This window comes from Rhineura floridana, chromosome 18 (genome assembly GCF_030035675.1).
Source record: "Rhineura floridana isolate rRhiFlo1 chromosome 18, rRhiFlo1.hap2, whole genome shotgun sequence".
Taxonomy (NCBI): domain Eukaryota; kingdom Metazoa; phylum Chordata; class Lepidosauria; order Squamata; family Rhineuridae; genus Rhineura; species Rhineura floridana.
In genome coordinates this window covers 29,942,799-29,962,200 of record NC_084497.1, presented here as the reverse complement: position 1 = coordinate 29,962,200, position 19,402 = coordinate 29,942,799, and the positions used below count along the sequence as shown (strand labels likewise).

At 54.3% G+C, this 19,402-nt stretch overlaps 1 protein-coding gene across 10 annotated transcripts in view; it reads right to left on the bottom strand.

Annotated features, from left to right (window-relative positions):
- RAP1GAP (RAP1 GTPase activating protein) overlaps nucleotides 1-19,402 on the bottom strand; it is a 59,220-nt gene that overhangs the window by 11,022 nt on the left and 28,796 nt on the right. For 5 of the 10 annotated variants that reach the window (XM_061601080.1, XM_061601078.1, XM_061601076.1 and 2 more), the window contains 15 exons: nucleotides 14,948-14,983; nucleotides 13,997-14,047; nucleotides 12,676-12,714; nucleotides 11,090-11,275; nucleotides 8,643-8,746; nucleotides 8,203-8,281; nucleotides 7,545-7,598; nucleotides 6,448-6,531; nucleotides 3,433-3,533; nucleotides 3,132-3,261; nucleotides 2,858-3,013; nucleotides 2,452-2,523; nucleotides 2,152-2,238; nucleotides 1,841-1,981; nucleotides 721-852 (listed from right to left, as the gene is read on the bottom strand). In XM_061601080.1, coding sequence (XP_061457064.1) covers nucleotides 721-852; nucleotides 1,841-1,981; nucleotides 2,152-2,238; nucleotides 2,452-2,523; nucleotides 2,858-3,013; nucleotides 3,132-3,261; nucleotides 3,433-3,533; nucleotides 6,448-6,531; nucleotides 7,545-7,598; nucleotides 8,203-8,281; nucleotides 8,643-8,746; nucleotides 11,090-11,275; nucleotides 12,676-12,714; nucleotides 13,997-14,047; nucleotides 14,948-14,965 — 1,434 coding nt within the window. In that variant the 5' untranslated portion in view covers nucleotides 14,966-14,983. Of the gene's footprint in view, nucleotides 1-720; nucleotides 853-1,840; nucleotides 1,982-2,151; nucleotides 2,239-2,451; nucleotides 2,524-2,857; nucleotides 3,014-3,131; nucleotides 3,262-3,432; nucleotides 3,534-6,447; nucleotides 6,532-7,544; nucleotides 7,599-8,202; nucleotides 8,282-8,642; nucleotides 8,747-11,089; nucleotides 11,276-12,675; nucleotides 12,715-13,996; nucleotides 14,048-14,947; nucleotides 14,984-16,069; nucleotides 16,119-19,402 lie in introns of those variants that run through there. The other 5 variants (XM_061601075.1, XM_061601072.1, XM_061601073.1 and 2 more) reach the window with 4 other exon arrangements.

Here is a 19,402-nt window from a genome sequence, read left to right as displayed (position 1 = left end):
GTATTGTCTACTCTGACTGGCAGTGGCTCTCCAGGGTTCCATGCAGGAGACATTCCCAGCCCTACCTGGAGACGCTGCTGGGGACTGAACCTGGGACCTTCTGCATGCGAAGCAGGTGCTCTGCCATTGAGCTGCTGCCCTTACAAAAGTCTAAAGCAGTCAAATTAATGTGCGTATGTGAAATTGACTGGTCCAGATCATAAGCATATTCCCTCCCCTCTTAAGAGTGAAATTGATTGGACTGGACAACAAGGAGCTTCTGGTCTAGTAAATTTCACTTGGGGTGGGTGGGAGTTAAGAAACTTACTTCTAATCCAGTTCAGTCAATTCCACTTGGGGTGGGTGGGTTAAGAAGCCTGCTTCTTGTCTGGTGTACTCAGTTTCACTCCCAAGGGTGGTGGTGGTGAGATTGGGGAAGGCACCTTTTCCCTTGGATTTGGGGCTGGGGCTCATTGCTGAAAAATCAAGCTGCAGAGCCTCATTTGGCAAATGAATCATTTCAAGGAAGTTACGTGCAGTTTCTAGGGAGGTCGCCTAGGGAAGTGACTTTGGGGGCAGGAGGAGGCAACTGAGGCACTGGAATGGCTAGGTTAAGAAAGAGAGGAGAGTTACCAGGGAGGCGACGTGGGGGGGGAAGGAGGGAGCCAGCAATGCACAAAGTGGTGGGTGGGTGAGAGGGTCTTGTGAGGCAACTAGGCAAGCAGAGAGGGGGGCACTCACTATGCCTGCGGCTTTGACCATGTCGGGGTTGTTGTGCCCAAAGCTGCCGCTGTGGCTGGTGGAGACGGTGTTCTGCCTCTTGCCGCTCAGGCCCATGGCATCCATCGACTGGCTCCGGCTACGTATCACCCGCTGCAAGGAAGGTCCACGCTGCGTCACCTCCTCCCCCACTTCTCGGGCAGGCCCCTGGCCCTACTGCCCCTCGGGCGATGGGGCAAGAGGCCTGTCGGGCAGGCCCAGCGCCTGGTCTGGAGGGATGTACCCTTTTTGCCCAGCCACAGGGGATCCTTCCATCCCTTTCTTCGGGTCTCCGTTAGCCACCCGCTTAAGACTTACGGTTGTCTCCAACATTAGCTCTGTAAGCGCACTGACATGGATGGACTTAGTCCCATTAACTCCAATGGGTCTACTCTGAGTAGAACATCACTGGATGCAGCTTCATAAGGAAAAGCGATGGGTGGGGGTGCCTCATCCCGACTCAGAACCTTGGTCCAAATCTAGCTCAGGATTGGCAACGGTTCTCAGGGGTTTCAGGCCGAGAGACTTTCCCCAGCCTGGCCTGGAGAGGCCGCCATTGGGGATTGAGCCTGGGCCCTTCTGCACGGCAAGCAGGGGCCCTGCCATTGAGCTACGGCCCTCCCATCAAGGTACAGGAACACAGGAAGCTGCCTTGCACCCAGTCAGGACCTTGGTCCATCTTGCTTAGGACTGCCCACACTGACCGGCAGTGGCTCTCCAGGGCTTCAGGCAGGAGCTTTGTCCAGCCGGTCCCAATCTTCTCAAGCGCTGCTCTCCTGCAGCGCTACAAGCCCCTCCCCAAAGCACCAGCCCTGCAACTGGCAGGATGAAGAGGGTGGGTGTGGACGAGCCTCGGAGGGCTGCTTGCAGAGCTCCAGCCGGCCAGCTAAACAACCTCCCCCTCCCAAAGGGGCACCTCAGGGCTCTAGAGAATGGGAGAAGCCACGGATGGAAGGGAACTAGAGCTCACGGCCCGGATTTTGCCCCTGTCGTACGTGCCAGAGCTGATTTGTGAGAGGCATGGATGTGCTAGCGAGTTTGGATGTTTGGAAGGCCCCTCTCAGCCCTGAGCAATGCCCCCCCCCCGGGCACGCACACACACCTTGAAGGACTCAAAGAAGCCCCCGCTGCTCCCACTGCCGTTCTCCCCCTTGTCCTCGTCTGCCCCGAGGCCCATCATGCACTGGCTGTTGATGTGCAGCTCCTCATAGAGCGTCTCCAGCAGGGCCACCCGCGTGCGCTCCTGCAGTGGTAGGGAAAGGGGGCCGTTAAGCTGACCAAAGAGACTGTGGAAGGCCAGTGATGTATGGGAGGGAGTGGGTGGGTGCGTAGGCCTTGGCTACATGTTCTCCCCGCCCCCGGTTGGCAGAAAAGGGCACAGAGTGGCAGCAGTCGCTGCGCAAACACAGATACCTCCAGTTTGGCAAACTTTTCCGCCTTGTAGCAGGCGTACTCTGCATTGATCAGCTTGGTCAAGAGGAAGTCCTGGAAATCTGGCCCCTGAACAAGGAAAGGGGGTAGGAAAGGGGGGAAAGGAACACAGGAACTGCTTTATGTGGAGTCAGAGCACTGGCCCATCTAGCTCAGGTGCTGCCTACACTGACTGGCAGAGGAAATTGGGGGGGCATTTCCCTTCATCCCTCAACTCTAGGACAGTCTGAAGGAGGAGGAGGATGGAGAGCAGCTGCCCAAGCGAGCAGCTGCCCAACTCACCTTTCGGAACACAGCTGGGCTGGGCAGCAGGGGCCCAAAGAAAGGCACATCATCCCGGGCAGTGACAGAGACCTGCACAGAGAGAGGAATCCAGAAAGCTCAAAAGGCTGGCCTTGGAGTTATCCCGCATGAGCCAGGCTAGCCAACTCTCTGCCTTGACTCCCCCTTTTGTGCCGGAGAGCATGGCCAAACGCTAAGGGAGGGCTGCTCCGGAGGAGCCCGCCCAATTGCCAGGACTTTGGACTCAGGCTTTGGTCCTCCTCTGTCCCACTCCTTCCCAAGGGCTGGGCAGAGGATCCAGAGGGCTAACAGCCACACTGAGTGCCCGGCAGATCTTGTGGAGCCCACCCATGTCCTGCCCCTTGAGCCAGCGCTGGGCGTCAACTGCCCATGGAAAGAAAAGCACCTTGTAGAGCGTGTTGTCCGAGCAGGGGTTCTCGGCCTGCACCACAACATAGGCGTGCAAGAAGTTGGAGGCAATCATGTCGGGGACGAAGGGCGTGTTCTCGTCCTGGAAGACGATGGCCACAATGTCGTTGCCAATGTGCCGCTTCCTCTGCAGCTGCCAGGGGAAAGGAGAGCGTGACCCCAACAGCCCTCACACGGAAGGGGAGGTTTCAGGCCAGAAGGCAAAGGATCCAGGCCAACTTCTCCGTCTGCTGTCAGGGGCACTGTCTTACCTGCTGAGCGTCCCCCTCCGTGTAGGGCAGCTTGGTGGAGACGTGGAACATGATCTCCTTGCTTCGGAAGTTGCAGTAGACCGACTCGGTCCCCGTCTGCCCGTGGGCCACATCAAGGCCTCCCCGAAACCTGTGCCCATAGAGACAGGCCTCAGACCAGTTCAACGCCATGCCTTCCTCAGTGCGGCCAAGAGGTTTAGATGGCTGCAGGAGTGGCATGGGTGCCCCCCCTTCCTGCCACATTTCCACTAGGGCAACTGCAGAGAAAGCGTACGCCCCCGTCTGCCTCCACCGGACTCACCCCTTGAACTCCAGCAACTTGACTTTCTGGCCCAAAAATTCAAGGAATTCCACGAAGGCTGGGCTCTCCTCTGTGGTACTGAAGAGTTCCTCTTCTGAGGTCTGCAAAGACAGAGGGGGTAGGCCCTGATGAACCAAGAAGAGGGCTCGGAACAGCCACCGTTTGCTGCATGTACGCCTTTGCGCCCCCAACCCAAAGCACCATGAAGAAGAATTGGTTGGCTGCAAACAGGCCATGCTTGAAGCCCTGTCGTGTTCACACACCAACTCCCTTGGTAGCACTAGAGAAATTGCTTTTCATTACAACCTCAAGCTTTCCTAGATTAGGCAATGGGCCCATCTAGCCACAACATCCCCTTTCCAGCTGTTCGGATACCACTGAGAAACTCACACGCTGGGGCGCCCCAGGGATCTTTGCTTGGCATCAAGCCTAAGAAGCTTTCCGTTCCAGGTCCAAACAGCTTTACCTGCCCGCACTTTTGTACAGAACAGCGTTTTATTTTATTTATCCCTGCATTTGTTTCTTCATTGCACCTCTTCATTCTTCATGTTGGTTTTGCAAGAACGCGAAGAACCTAAGAAGAGCCCTGAAGCTGGATCAGGCCTACGAGGGCCCATCTAACCCAGCCGCCTGTTCTCGGCCAAATGGGAAGCCCACAAGCAGGACCTGAGTGCAACGGCAAAGCTCCCCTCCTGCTGTGAGAGGCAGACCACCTCCAATATTGCTCTTTAGGGGCATGACCCTTTTGGGTGTGGGTGTGTGTGAGGAAGATTTACTCCTGTCCTCTTTGGAATTTTTTTTTTTGGGGGGAGGGACCATTTTTCCTTTTAGGTTGGGGAAGGATGTGCTTGGCTTTTAGGGTTTTTTTTTTTTTAAGATGTTAATGAGAGATTGCTGCCTGACGTTTTTCTAAGCTCTAATTCAGGGGTGGGCAGACAGTAGGCCAGGATCAAGTGGTAGATCTCAGGGTGCTTCACAGCAAAGGTATCACCGGCTCACAACGGTTTCACAACAGCAACATAAAGGCTCTCTCCCCGCCCCAACTGGACTGCTGCGATGAAGAATGCCAACCAGGAGAGGACTTTTGTATGAGAGAACTGCAAGTTCAGTTCTGTACCAATGCTGAAAACAAAATCCTTAGGCTCAGAAGGTGCTCAGAGGCACACCCCTCCTCTTTAATCCTATGCCTTTTGCACCCAGCTGTGGCTGGTAGCTCTTGGGGGATTCTAGTAAAAAAAAAACATAAGTACATCTCACAAATGTGAAGTCTGCCAATCCCTGTTCTAATTCATGGTATTTGAATTTCTGCTGTATGTGTGGCAACCTTTGTGAGCTCCTCCCCCCCCCTTTTGGCTGAAATGTCAAATACACTATAACCCAAGGAAAGATGGGGAGAGCTCCTATGCATGTCGGTGTGTCTACTCTGAGCAGGATTTATTTGGATGCAACCCAATGATCCCAGCCTGGGCCACTAGGTGGCGCTCCCACCCTCTAGCAAAATTATAGATTTCACAGGCATTTTTATATATATATATATTTAAATAGAAAAACTGGTAGGTGGTTTTGTGAAAGCTGGATCACGGTATCTTTGCCCCTTCCCTTTTCATCCCCTGAGAATCGCCTGTCAATGATGGCGCCTTTTATGCCTCTCTGACAGATGCTTGGAGCATTGTCATGACTTCCTCAGGATGAAAGCTGCGCGGGAGGATAGAAGGGCGGCACAGAGCAATTACTTCGGAAAAGGCCACCCTGCACGCTCTGGAGGGGGAGGCAGTGGCGTGCGGTCCCTGGGGGGGCCTGCCAGTGCTGATCACTCAGGTGGGAAGCAGGTGGAATTTGGCATCTTTGGAGCAGCAAGGACGGAAAGAGGGCAACGCTTATTCAGGGATGGATGCCACTCCTGTGCCTTTAGGGATGGGGAACATCTGTGGCCCTGCAGATGCAGTTGGACTCCGACTCCCTGCAGCCAGCAATCAGGGTAGTCCACAGGAAGCTGCTTTATGCAGAGTCTGACCCTTGGCCCATCCAGCCTACGAAAGTCTACACTGACCATCAGTAGCTCTCCAGAGTTCCCAGCTCTAACTGGAGATGCCACTGCAGAGTGAACCTGGGACTTTCTGCACGCAAAGCATATTGCTCTGCCTCTCAGCTATGGTCCTCCCCTTAAAAATAAGTAAGGTCCTAGTCCTCATTGTTCTGAGTAACGTTTTGGTTTAAATAGAAACATAGAAAGCTGCCTTAGACTGAGCCAGGCCATTGGTCCATCTAGCTCAGTATTACCTACACTGACTGGCACAGGCTCTCCATTGTTTCAGGCAGGGGGTCCCTCCCAGCCCTACCTGGAGAGTCTGCCACTGGGGATCGAACCCAGGACCTTCTGCCTGCAAAGCAGGTGCTCTGCCACAGAGCCATGGTGCTCCCAACAGCATCCAGAGGGCTACAGCTTCCCTGTCCTTGGCAGATGATGCTGAGAGTTGCCAGGACCCCACTGTGGGATTTCTGCTTGTTGCTCAGAGGGGCTTCCTCCAGAGACAAAGAGAGATTCCTGGCTCATTAAGGATTTGAATCCAAGCCTCCTGCTTCCAAACCCAGGCCCCCTCTGCACTCCACTAAACAGCCTCCACGGAAAAAAGGTACATCTTCACAGAGCACATAGTTAGACTGCGGAATTCACCCCCACTAGATATAGCAATGGTCTCCAACTTGGATGGGGGACTAAACAAACTCACGGAGGAGGGAGAAGGCTAGCAATGGCTACTAGCCATGTCCGCCTCCACAGTTGGAGACAATATGCTCCCAAATACCCCTGCAGGAGGGGAGAGTTGCTCTTGTGCTTCCCTTTGGCGCATCTGGCTGGCCACTGTGAGAACAGCAGGATGGACTAGGTGGCCTTTGGTGTGACCCAGCAGACAGGCTCTCACGTCCTCCTGCCAGGGCCTCGTTCTAGGAGGAAGTGCCTCTTGGGTGTTTTCCCCATGACCTCACCTGCCCCCCCCCGTTACGACACCCACCCACCTGACCGAGCTTCTGGTAGATGACACCAAACTTGAAGTTATTGCTGATGACGTGCTCATCGAAGGTCACAATGAGTCGAGAGGCCTGGAGGCAGAGCAGAGGGGAGAACGGCAGTGGGGTTAGCAAGCTGCACGTTGGACATCGACAGCCTCTCCCTGGTGCAAAACTTCCCCAAGGGGTCCTTGGAAATGGGGACCCCCAGACCCTGTAGCACACACGTAGGCAACCTGCAGCCCACGGACCACATGCAGACCCTAACCCCATTGTCCTGGGGCTCCCAACACCTCTTGAAGGTACCCCATTTCCCCACCCCACCAGGGGCCACGCCTCCGTGTTTGTTTAAAAGTGTCTCCCCTCCCTCTTCCTTCCACGCAGCTTAAGAACAACTGGTAGGAGCAGTATTTTATTAGATAAAAATAAGTTAGTTTTATTTTTACAAATAATATCCCCGGTTTTATGGCCTTGACCTAGTAAGTTTCCCTCACCAGCTGCCCAAGAACAAATTTGTAGGCTTCAGGTGTACATATGTGTGTAATGTGTCCAGTATACATTTGGGAAAGTTGTCTGTCTATTCACCGTGTATTTGGACACCTCTTATGATATAACCAAAATTGTTCATGATGGTTCAAAGGAGCCAGTTTTCGCCTGTCTTTGGATACAACTGGGCGCCACTTTGAATCAAGATGGCAGGACTGACCCTTTCAGAACGGCACTGATTTTTTGGTTTCTTAGAATTCCCAAACAACACTGGGTATGAGGCTGCTAGTGTGTGCGCGCCTGTGCACATAGAGTACGGGAAGACAGAGGGAGGGAGAGCGCACGCACTAAAGTCAGAAAGAATTACTGTCACTTGCTTTCCAGCTATACTAACAAAAAAAAAACACCTCTGTTGAAGAGTCACCCCACCAAACCTGATGGGCTTTATTTCTGAGTAGATTTACACAGAATTGGGAATTCTACTCTGAGGCAGTCATGGTGAAAAGTGAATCAGGGCAGTTTCTCACATTGGATTAATTAATCCAGAACACTGTAACATGCCTTCCCTTAAAGATACTCTAGAAACTGAACAATCGACGGCGTTTTCTCCCCACTCCTACCTTTGGGTACAGCACAGGGTAAAAGCGGTCGACATTCACATCCTCACACACCAGCTGCAGCCAAGAGAAACAAAAACACACACTCACTCACTAGCACATCACAAGAGGGTGATGTGGCTCTCTTTGCACAGATGCATCCCCCACCTTCTGAGGGGTGGGAAACTCAGCTCCAGGAGCCACATGGGAGAGTTCTTTCATCTGCATGTACATCTATGCACTCATCCGTGCGCATGCAACTGCCCTTGCTTTACAGATGCACATTTGCTCCAGCCCCAGTGGCGAAAGGAATTCCCAACACACTTATTGCACAGAGCCTGGCGTTGCTGGGTCAACAGCACGTCTGTTTTGCTTATGGAACAGACGGATCCCTTTCTGGGGCAGAGAGAAGAAGTCCAACAGGTGTTGCTTCTCCCATCACGGTGCTGCAGTGCTGGTGGTTGGTGGTGGTGGGAGACAGCAGGCCCCAGTGCTGGAAGCCCCCATTGTCATTCCTCCTCCCTCCTTCCCTCCACTCACCCACCCACCCCCATTCACCAGGGGAAGCAGCTCCTGTTTCGCCAGATCCACAACACAAGCATCACCTGCAGGGCCCCAAGGCCTCCCTGTTCCTCTCTCCCTCTTATTCTAGCCCCCCCCATCCATCCCCCCATAGACTTGCCTTTGCCATCTGGACGACATTGGGGAACTCTGTCAGGCAGGAGATGGGGATGACATCGTGGTACGTCCGGCACTTGGTCCTGAGGGGGGAGAGGGCACAGGAGCTGGAAGCCAGCAAGGAAGGAGGTCTCCCCCCCCAACAAAAGGGAGAATGGAGGAAGGACATGAGGAGGGGGGACTCCCCTTTGGGCCTCACCCCAACATGACGTGCAAGAAGCTACCCTATACTGACTCACACCCTTGGCCCATCCAGCTACACTGGCTGGCAGCAGGGATTCAGGCCGGAGGGGAACTCCCAGCCGCTGGGGACTGGCCCTGGGACCTCCTGCATGCCACGCAGGTGCTGTGCCGCCGAGCCCCGGACCTTCCTCTTTGCATCCCCTATCAGGGGGTGCACCCACCCCCGCAGCTCTCCCCGCCCCCCCGCCCCCTGCCACTTACCGCAGGAGCAAGCGCAGGTGTTCCTGGTCCCCAATCACGTCATACTTGAGAGAGAAAACAAGGTGCCCCAAAGCCGTGTCTACCGTGTAGTAGTTGAAGTGCTCCTGCATTGGAGGAGGAGGCAAAGCAGGTGAATGGGAGGACGGAGGAGACCCCCGAGGGGGTGGGTTCCATCTCATCCAGCGTCTGGGTGCCTAGGAGCCAGGCGGATGGCTCTGGGAAGCCAACAAGCAGGCCTCCCCTGCCGTTTGCTCCCGCAGCTGGTAGACTGCCTCTGGACATGGAGGATCCATAATAAATTCTAACAACAACAACAATCGTAATAACAATAATGATACAGCCACTGTGGTTGAACGCCACTGAGAGACCTCTTTTTCTCCCTGAATTTGTCTAGCCCCTTTTAAAGCTGTCCAAGATGGTGCCCTTTGCTACATCCTGTGGCATTGAACTCCGTAGCTTAACTCCTTCCTTTTGCATGCCCTGAATTGCCCAACATTTGGCTTCCATTAATACCTGGATCCAGGTATTATGAGAGAGAGAGAAATTCCTATCCACTTTCTCCACCCCATGAATAATCTTATAAGCCTTTCCCCTCACTAAACTAAAAAGCTTCAGACGTCATAACCTTTCCTCAACAAAGGAGTCGCTCAATCGCCCAAATCGTTCCAGTCGCCCTTCTCTGAACCTTTTCCAACTCTACAATAGCCTTTTGGAGAACGGCACACCAAATTTGTGTAAAGATGTGCTGGGGGAGGATGCTGCATGGAGGAAAGAAACCTCATGGAAGCAGGAGGAAGAAGAGGGTTAAACAACAGCCTTTGAAAGCAACTGTGCATATCATTCGTAGGAATGTAAGAACAAGAGAAGAGCCCCGAAGCTGGATCAGGCCCAGCCTCCTGTTCTCAGAGTGGCCAACCAGATGCCCCAAAGGAAAGCCACAGGCAGGACCTGCGCACAACAGCAATCTCCTCTCCTGTGGCTTCCAGCAGCTGTTGTGCAGAAGCACGCTGCGGCCACGGAAGCAGAGCACAGCCACATGGCTACTGGCCACTGACAGCCTTGTTATCTCCAAGGATTTGCCTCATCCTCTTTTCAAGCCATCCAAGCTGGTGCCCATCACTGCCTCCTGTGGGAGCGAACCTTACAGTTTCAACTATGCACCATGCATGCTTTGCAACTTGGGAGTGCCGAGGGACACGCATGTGCCCACACCTTCCTCTCCACACGTTCCCTTCTCTGCTCTCTCGCCTTCGACCCCATCGCTCCCGAGCACACAGCAGGCTGACATGGGGAGGACAGGCTTATCAGCATTTCCCAGCCAGCTCTAAATCTTGGGCCCTGGCCTTGCACAGCACCCTGCCCCCTGCCCGTTTGCTAGGAAGGGGCAAGGAGAGGAGGAAGGGAAAGCTTGGCAATAATGCCCCGCCGTCCCTGGCACAGCCAGGAGCCTCGCCCTTGGCACACACTGAGCAGTTCCCTCTTGGCAGGGCCCAGCAGGTGGGTGGGAAAAGAGTCATAACAAAAGCCCCGTAACTCAGGTTCTACAAATGTGAGGAAGTGTTTTTAAAAAAGAGAGCTGGGTATTATGGGGAGGGGGATTTGCCACACACCCCCATGGATGCCCATGGTCCAGAGACACCTTTGATGGCTAAGGCGACCTTAGACCCATTTGATGCAAGGAGGCTACACTGCCAAAATCCGCCAGGGCGGGAGACTGGTTGCCAAATGACCAGGCCTGTTCTGGGAATGGTAGGAAAGTGTGGGCATGACAAAATGGCAGCCAAGCAGCAGCAACAGCAGCAGATCTGAAGGGCCCCGCAGCTGGATGAGGCCAGTGGCCCCTCTGCTCCTCTCCTCCCAATATCTCTTCTGGGAGGCCCACAGGCAGGACTTGAGTGCAACAGCACCTCTCCCCACTTGCAACAGGCAGCAACTGGCATTCAGAGGCTTACTGCCTCCAACACTGGAGGTAGAACACAGGCATTTTGGCTAGCAGCCACTGACAGCCTTATGAATTGGTCTAATCCCTTTCTAAAGTCATCCATAGGAACATCAGAAGAGCCTGGTTGCTGGGTCAGGCCAAAGGAGGCCCATCTAGTCCCACGTCCTGTTCTCACAGTGGCCATCCAGAGGCCCCAAAGCAGGACCTGATCGCAACAACAACTCTCCCCACCTGTGATTCCCAGCAACTGGCTATCAGAGGCACGCTGCTTCAGACAGTGGAGGGGCAGCATTGCTACAGAACGCAGCAGAGATCCAACCAATATTTCAGATCTGCTGGAGGACGGCCAACTGGAACGTCAGAAACTGACTGTGTGGAGCTTAAGACTGAATGGAGACTGGCCAATCAGAACTGTCCAGACACCGTTGTCAGGGAAGGAAATGGGCGGGGGGGGGGTTAGAAGTCATAAAGAGAAGCGAGACACTTCGCAAGGTGCTTCACTTGCCTTGCCCAGAAAGTGCTTCCTGTAGATCCTGGCCATGTGGTTGCATTCGAGCTTCACTTTGCAGGTCGGAGACTGCAGGACCTCCGTTTCAGGGATGCTCGTCATCTCATGGTTGGTGCCTTCGATCCAGTAGCCCCCAAACTGGGGCAGCAATATGAGGGGGAAGGGGCCCTCTCGGCCCAGAACCTGGAAGGGGGAAGAGAAGGCTGGAGCACCTGTAGACTAGGGAACAGTCCACTTTGGAGCAGGGAGGCGGTGACGTTGACGGGGCTTCCTTTTAACTTGTAGCTTGCAGAAATTGTTCTGCATTTATATTTTGTATTGCCAGTGTTGCATTTTGCAAATTTCTCTTATGTAGGTTGCCTTGGGGGCAGCTTTGTTCAGGGAAAAAAATGCTACATTTTCACTTGATTGTTATTAGTAATTTTATTTCCTGATGTCTAGAGAATATTTTGTTTAGTTCTTTCAATGTTTGTTATGAATTGTTATTGTATTTTTGTAATAACTTCCCTCTGAGCTATTTAGAATGCAAATGCTGTTCATTTAAGATGTTTTAACTTTATGTTGTAAACTGCTTAAGAGTCTTCTTTAAATATAAGCAGTATGGAAATTGTCCAAATAAATAAATAAATAAAGGCAGCCTTATAAGTGTTTTTAAGCAAATAAATAACAAATTGGCCATAACTGGAGATGGTTAGTAACTGATTGCTTTAAAATATTCCAGATATTTAGGTTGTATCCAGTGTTAGTCCTGCTCAGAGTAGACCCACTGAAGTTACATGTCTAACTTGGGCCCATTGATTTCAGTGGGTCTACTGTGAGTAGAACTTAATCGGATGCAACCTTTTCTCACTGAAGAAGTGCAAAGCAAAAGACCCAATCAAAGCAGCCTGGATTCCAAAGTGGATGCATGTGAAATTTTGTTCCAGCACTCAGGAGTGGCACAGTGGCAGCCCTCAGCCTTGCTGTCAGCCAAGCTCTAGCGAAAGGTTGGTGAATGGCGCTGTGCGCAGCTGGAGGTCGCTAGGGGTGGTGGCAACTTACAGCTGTTCTCCTAACTGTAGACTCCACAGGTCAGTGCCCCATGCCATGACGCCACCCCTTCAGGGCAGGTATAAGCAGAGCCCAACAGACTTAAGAACATAAGAACTGTGGTCCTGGATGAGGCCCAAGAGTCAGCATGAGCACTGAGCAGTGACCAACCACATGCCTCTTTGGAAGCTCGCAATCAAGGCACAAAGGAAACAGCCCTTCCTTGTTGCAACTGACATTTCTGGGGTAGAGTGCCTCTGCAAGTGGAGGCTTTATTTTTCAGGCCTGACAGCTCTTGATTAGCCCTGTCCTCCATGAACTTCTTTCAGATCCAAAGTGGGTCCCCATCCAACCCCATCTCCTGTCCAAATAAAGACTTCTGGGCATGAAAGCAACAGTTTCCACGCGTCCCTCCACACCCTGGGTGCTGTTTGCTCCTGGCAGCTCCTGTTTCAGAGGTAGACTGCTCCTGCATGTGGAATGGCTATCGCAGCTCACAGCCAACACACCTCTCCTCCCACTGCGAAGTGGCTGGGGGCAGGCTTGTTCCTTACCTCATGGACGCTGGGGTAGGGAATATAATCCTCTTCCGTCTGCAAAACACAAAGTGGAGCTGTGTCAACCGGCGTGTGGAAAAGGAGAAGGGTGTGTGTGTGTATGTCTCCGCATGCCTACAAACCCATCTCCCCCCACTCCAAAAAACTGGTCCTCTGCAGAATTTTGGGGAAAGGCCCCAGCGGCCCCAAAGCAGTGTGAGAAAATGTCTGCAGCCGCCACTCAGGTGGGTGCTGGGCACCTCGACTTGTGCCACACATTTGGAAGCGAAACAAAGCAGAAAGAGAAGCCAGCTGTGCTCCACCTAGCGAAAAGGTTACGCGCCTTGTGTGTAGCCGTGTGTTGGAGGCAAGGAGCAGAAAAGAGGAGGCCTTGATCAGTCTACAAATCAACAAAAGGAGCCAGGAGGAGATGAGGAGGGAGGGAGGCATTCCTTCTACCCTCCTCTCGAGAACAAGACAGGGCAACCCTGGCCCAACATTCCTGCCATGGAGGAAAAGCTTTCCAGAGCACAGGAGTTTTGTGGAGCAACCCCCCCACACACACTTCACCCCACTCTGTGGAAGTCCTCAATGCAAGACTGATCTCTCTGGGACGGGACCCACAGCCAACGCCTTACCTGCCCTTTCTGGGCAGTGGGAGAATTGCCACGCACACGGTGCACTTCCTGGCTCCAGGGCTGTCTATGCACCGTACATTTGAAGCACATTTCCCCCCCTTCCCCCCAAATCCCAGGAACGGTAGTTTGTCAAGGGTGCTGGGAATTGTAGCTCTGTGAGGGGTAAACTACAGTTCCCAGGGTTCTTTAAGGGGGAATAATGTGCTTTCAATGTAGAGTGTGGACACAGCCCAGGTGTCCTCGGGAGAGGGAAAACAGAGAGGCCTGCTCACTTTGTGGCGCTCAGGACAAGCACAAGAGGAATTGCTGGGAGCTGGCCAGAGCTGTGAAACCCAAGCCAAACGGAAGTCCTTTCCGAGGGTCTATGAAAGGATGGCAGCTGCCTCCTCCTCAATGCCTGCCCCCCCCACTGTGCGCACCCTGCTACAGCTGGAGAAACGCCCAAATGATGCATCCCAGAGTCCATAGCCCCTATTCCGAAAGAGGAGTGGGGTTTGGAAAGGCCTGCGCCCCTGGGCATGGTTACTATTCCCCCTTCACCCAAATGCCCAACGGGTCAGTGCGGAGACCCGGACGACAGTTAGGCCAGTGGGGAGACAGAGAAAAAGGCTGGCAACTCAGCTCAGCCAGATCATTTCATTGTCGCAGAGAGTATTGGGCAACTGGCCAGGTCCCAGAGTGGGGGAGGTGGCGGCATGTACCTTCAGAGGAGGAGGAGGGAAGGAGCACCTCTGTTCGTCCATCCTGCTGCCCTGCAAGACACAGATAGGACCAGAGTTAGCACCCAGCCCCAGCCACCCTGGACCGCCAGCCAAGAGCACCTTTGTTTTGGAGGAGGAGACATCCTGCTTGGCACAGGCTGGGCAAGGCCCTGAGGATATGTGCAGGACAGAGGAACATGTTGACAGAGAGGCCGCTTCGCAACTAGCCCCGTGTGTGTATTTGTCTGCACATGGGGCTTGTGACGCCACAGATTAACCCATTTGGAAGAAAACGACACAGAGATGAGCAAACAGCTTCCAGGGCGTGTGCATGTCTGTCTGTCTTGAGCCAAAGTTCCCAGTGCTTCAGACCTGGAATCCATTTCAAGGCTCGTCTCTTCCCTGCCTAAAAAAATCCCTCAGCGCATTCCTGAAAGGAGGGCACATCTCTGAGCGCACACAGAGCGCATTTTCCCAACGCCTCTGAGTCACCGCAGCCAAGATGCTCAGGCGGAGGGATTCTGGGTCGCAAGGTGTGATTTCACAGCAGGCATGAAGTCTCCTCACACGCACCCCTTCCCTTTTTCCACAGGTTAAATCCCAGAAAAGTGGAGTGGGGAAGAGGAGAGGTCCCTAGAGCAGCCTTTGCCAATCCGGCACCCTCCAGAGGGTGCTGGACTCCAGCTCCCCTCATCCTGACCATTCAGCCTGCTGGCCGCTGCAGCTCATGGGAGTTGCAGTCCAAAAGAGCAGGCTGGGCAGGCTCTCCGTGAGGGCTGTTTCTCCGCCCCCCAGCCCTCCCCACCTTTGCCTCTGGGCCAGGAAGAAGAATCCCCATTCCACCCGCCCCACATTCCCCCAGACTGCCCCGGGGATGTCTGGTCACCCCACTCACTGCTCCGTCAGACACGGGTGCAAGTCCAGGCAGGCCTGAAAAGGAGATCCGCTCACCTGCATCTTTTCAATCATTTCAAACAGTTCTGTGTTCTGCAAGAGACGGAGAAAGGAGGCAGATTGTGACTGCTGCCTGGGAGGGATCAGAAACAGCCCCCCACCCCCCAAATCGAGGCCTAAACAGAGGCTGAACCCCCCTGGGAGTTGGGAGGAAAGGCTGGGAAACTGCAAGAATCGGGGCACTGCTAGGTACCTAAAAGGCTCTGGGCAGGCGCCCTGGAGATTTTAAAATGGTGAGTGGCTGAGTGTACGCTAAGGGGAGCGGAAAAGAAGGGGATCCGGGCCCCAGTGCAAAAAACAAACAAACTGGGGGCTCAGACTACTCTCCCCCCAAACAGCAACCCTGGGAAGAATAGTGCTTTACAATTCTTCACAACAACCCTATAGGGTAGGCTGACCTCCTCCCCATTTCACAGATAAAACACTGAGGCTGAGAGAAGGTGTCTATGCAGCGAATCTGAGGTAGCTGGGATGGAGCTCAAGGCCACCTCCCGAGCACCCATGGCTGTCAAACCCATAGGGCCCTGAGCACGGCGCACGCCTGCGGTCAAATGCTCCAGCACCCAGCGGTGGTGGCGCTGCAGCAACCTCAGTGCAGTCCCCCTCCTGCACCCTCCCACCAAGCACGTGGCACCTCAGCAGGTGAGCCCACCGGCGGCAGGGCAGCGGCATGCACACAGTTAACCGCCTCCCTCCCTAGCGCACCACCGCAGGAGAAGGGCCTGGCTCCCCGCTGGCTTAATGACTTTCCTTGGAAAGGAGGGCAGTGGTTGGCACAGAAAGAGAGGAGGCAGAGTGCCGGGCACTGGGCTTCAACCCAGATGGTGGGAAGGGGCAGGGGGACCCGGTTCTGTCCGAGTTGCAAACTTCCACTCGTGCCCGTCTGCCCCTCAGCTGTACTGCCACGTTCCACAGCCACCAGCCTTCCTAGCCATTTTGGGGTCCCCTCCCCGCTCCTCCCCCATTCCCCCCCATCTTTTTCCCCTTATATGCTGTTTGCTCCACCTATTCCAGGGCCAATAGGTCAGGGACAGAGAGCGTCCCAGTGGGCCTGCGTGGCCACTGTGGCTCCCGCCACCACCACCACGCCAAGGCAGCTTGCCCTGAAGGGCTACTCACGCTCCAGGCACCCTCTGCACAGCCCCTTCTGGGGGGCAGCCCTGGGGGGGGTTGCCACTCGTCCATCTGTCCTCCTCCTCCTCCTCCGTTGATCTCCTGCTCACATCCCCCCGGCACCCGGCCCGGCTCGCTGGAGGCTCTGGGCTTGCGAGGGACCGCCAGCATCCCCCTGCGGGGCAGCAGAGGCCCCCTTCCTCTGTCTCCTCCTGGCTGGCAGGAGAGGAGGGAAGCCAGCTCCGCAGCCTCAGCAGTGGGGCTCTCGCCGGCCTGCCTTCCCCCAGCGGCAGCTGCCGGGGCTGCTCCAAGATCTGCCTTGCACCTCTGTGTACGCTGTGTGTGTGTACACTTTGGGCGTGGAGCCAGGTGCCGGAGGAGGAAGCCCAGCCAAGGAGAGGCAGGTCCTGGCTGCTGCAACCCCTTCCCTGGCTCTGTGTGTGTGTGTGTGACAGACAGCGAGGCAGCAAGCACTGCCTGAAGCTCCTGAGCAGGGAGGGAGGGAGGGAGGCAGGCTGGGGTCGCCATGGCAACTGACCTACACTTGAGGGGGATGAATGGATGCAAATGAGGGAGGGGGAGCCGCTCTCTTGGGCTGCTAGGATCCCCCCCATACACACACACACTCCCAAACAAGGAAAGAACTCTCTCTCTGGGACTCACATCTGAACAGAAGGGGGCCTTCCTTATACAGGGGTGGCCGGGATTCCCCATGGAACATTTGTCGTCATTATTTAACCGTAATAGTCTTTAACGTTCACTTGAAGGCCAGTCCTATTCACAGCAGACCCATTGAGGTTCACGGGCTAACCTGGGGACGTGGATGTCAATTAGGGGATGGGGCAGCAGCTCAGGGGCAGAGCGCCCACATTGCATGCAGAAGGTCCCTGGTTCAGCCCCCAGCGGCAGCGTCTCCAGGGAGCGCTGGGAGAGGATCTCTGCCTGGGCCCCTGGAAGCGGCTGTCAGTCAGTGCAGACAATACTGCGCTGGGCTCCGTATAAGGCAGCCTCCTGTGTTTCTAGTGTACCTACTCTGAGTAGGGCTTAGCTGACTAAAGCCCTTAAATATTTATAAGATGCACTTCCATTTAAAAATATGGCAGCGTACAACATAATATTACAATAGTGACAATAAAGAAGGCAAGTTCCTTTAAAAAAACCCACGTTCCAATGTCTAAACGTAAGTTTGCAAAACACAAGTTGAAAAAGGAGTCAGGGGCACCATACACCCAACTGCAGAGCTACACAGAGGAGACCCACTGAAATTAACGGGCCTCAGTTAATCTTGCCCATGAACTTCAACGGGTCTAGAGTGCTACGAGCATGATCAATGTTGGACACAACCCAGTGAATTTATCATTAATAGCAACTGGTTTATTCATCATGCATCCTTCGATTTATTCCTTGCGGAAGGAACGCAGACAGGCCTCTGCCCTCAGGGAACTTACAGTCTCTGAAACAAGGGGGCCCATCTAGTCCCGCCACCTGTTCTCACAGGGGCCACCAGACACCCCCAATGGGAAGTCCGCAAGCAGCAACCCTCTCCCCTCCTGCCGTTTCCATCAACTGGTAGAGCGTAGCTATCATGTCTAGTAGCCACAAGAGGGGTGGGAAGGAATAGGGTGGCTGGAAGGCCTCTCCCTTGAAGATTTTGGATCTCTCAGCCATGCTAGGAGTTTGGAAAAGCAGAACTGAGGAAAATAATGCCCTTCTTCTCTTCCTTTCCCCCTCATCTGCCTCTGCAATTAAGGCCATCAGCCAGTTAATTAAAGAGTGTTAAGTGTGCTTCTTTAACTAGTTAATTGATCCATTCATTGATGTGGAAAAGTGAGTACAGCACATCTTCCATAGACACCCAGGGAGGAGGAGGAGGAGGGTGTGTCTTGCTAGGGTAGCCCAAGAATTACTTTGCACCCCTAAGCTCAGCAGCAAATTCCAGGCACAATCCTGCCCCCCCGCGAAAACCCCCCACCTTCCTTCATTTTTGCCCTCAGAGCGGAGCTGACCCCCTCCACCCCTGTATGCAACCCTGATCCAGCTCGTGTCCAGAATTTTTCTGAAGGCTGGCATTCTCAATCTTGGCAAAACTGAACAGTCATGTGCTGAGTGCCTCCTGATCACTAGCAAACAAACTCGGCTACCACTGGACACAGGAAGCTGCTTTGTACAGAATCAGACCACTACTGCCTCTACACCAACAGTCTCCAAATCTTTCAGACCTGGAACACACCCTGAACCCAAACATGCATTTGGGGACCCATATGCACGTATGTTGGTAGCGCTGCTGTTAACAGCATAGCTCTGGACTAAACCAAGCCGTGGGTCGTGGGTCCTGACCCACCGGCTGAAGACCACACTGAATGGCAGCAGCTCTCCAGGGTTTCAGACACAGAGCCCTTGCCAGCCCCGGGCAAGCTAGTTCCAAGCAGATCTGGATTCGAATCCTGATTGCCGGTGGCGAGAGCAAGCATCCTCTCGACAGGGCGGCTGGGATGGACACTGGGATTCTCCACTGTGTTTTCACGGGTGGCTTTTCACATGAGGCCCTGTGCTTGATCTCTCCCTCCCTCCCTCCCTGCCAGTACCAAGAGGGGCAAGGGGTGAGGGGAAACTCTAGGCCAGCTTCCTTTGCCAAAGGACTCTGCTCCTATGAAATTGGCAGTGGCTCCGTGATTGGCAGCCAGAATGAAAACAAGGGGCCCTTTCACCTCTCTGCGCCTCATTTGCATCTCAGGGGCGGCAGGCAGAGGAAGGAGTCCAGAGCGGGATCCCTCCGGGTCTTTGCAGACGTTTCCTCCGCTGCCGCCGCCTCGTTTAGCAGAACAACAAGGCCTCCACTGCAGTTTCCACCATGGACCTTCCTGCACTCCCAGCACTCATCAGCACTCTCCCTGGTCCACAGAGGAGGGAAAGCGAGTTCACGATGAAAGGAAGGATCCCATACATGAGAGGTAACAGCCTGGGCAGGGGGTCAGACCTTGGGGCCCAAGCAGCATGCGTGCACTCAGCAAACGAGACTTTCAGGTGTCCCCCCTCTGTTCTCTGGCTTTTTATATTGCAGTTTCCCACCTTAAGCTCCACATCACCCCTTCGGGATAAACGCCACGTGTGCATAAGTAATAGTAAAAAGGTGGCCAAGAACCTACGAAGCGTCATGCAGTGCTGGATCAGGCCAGAGGGGGCCCACCAGAGGCCCCCAAAGGGAATCCACAAGGAGGATGTGGGCGCAATAGCAGCAACTCTCTGCTCCTGCACTCCCCAGCAACTGAGCGGGGGTCAGCGGGCCATGCCACAGGAGCCCCCACGAGTCGGGCTCCCACCCCCAGAGACCCACACGCA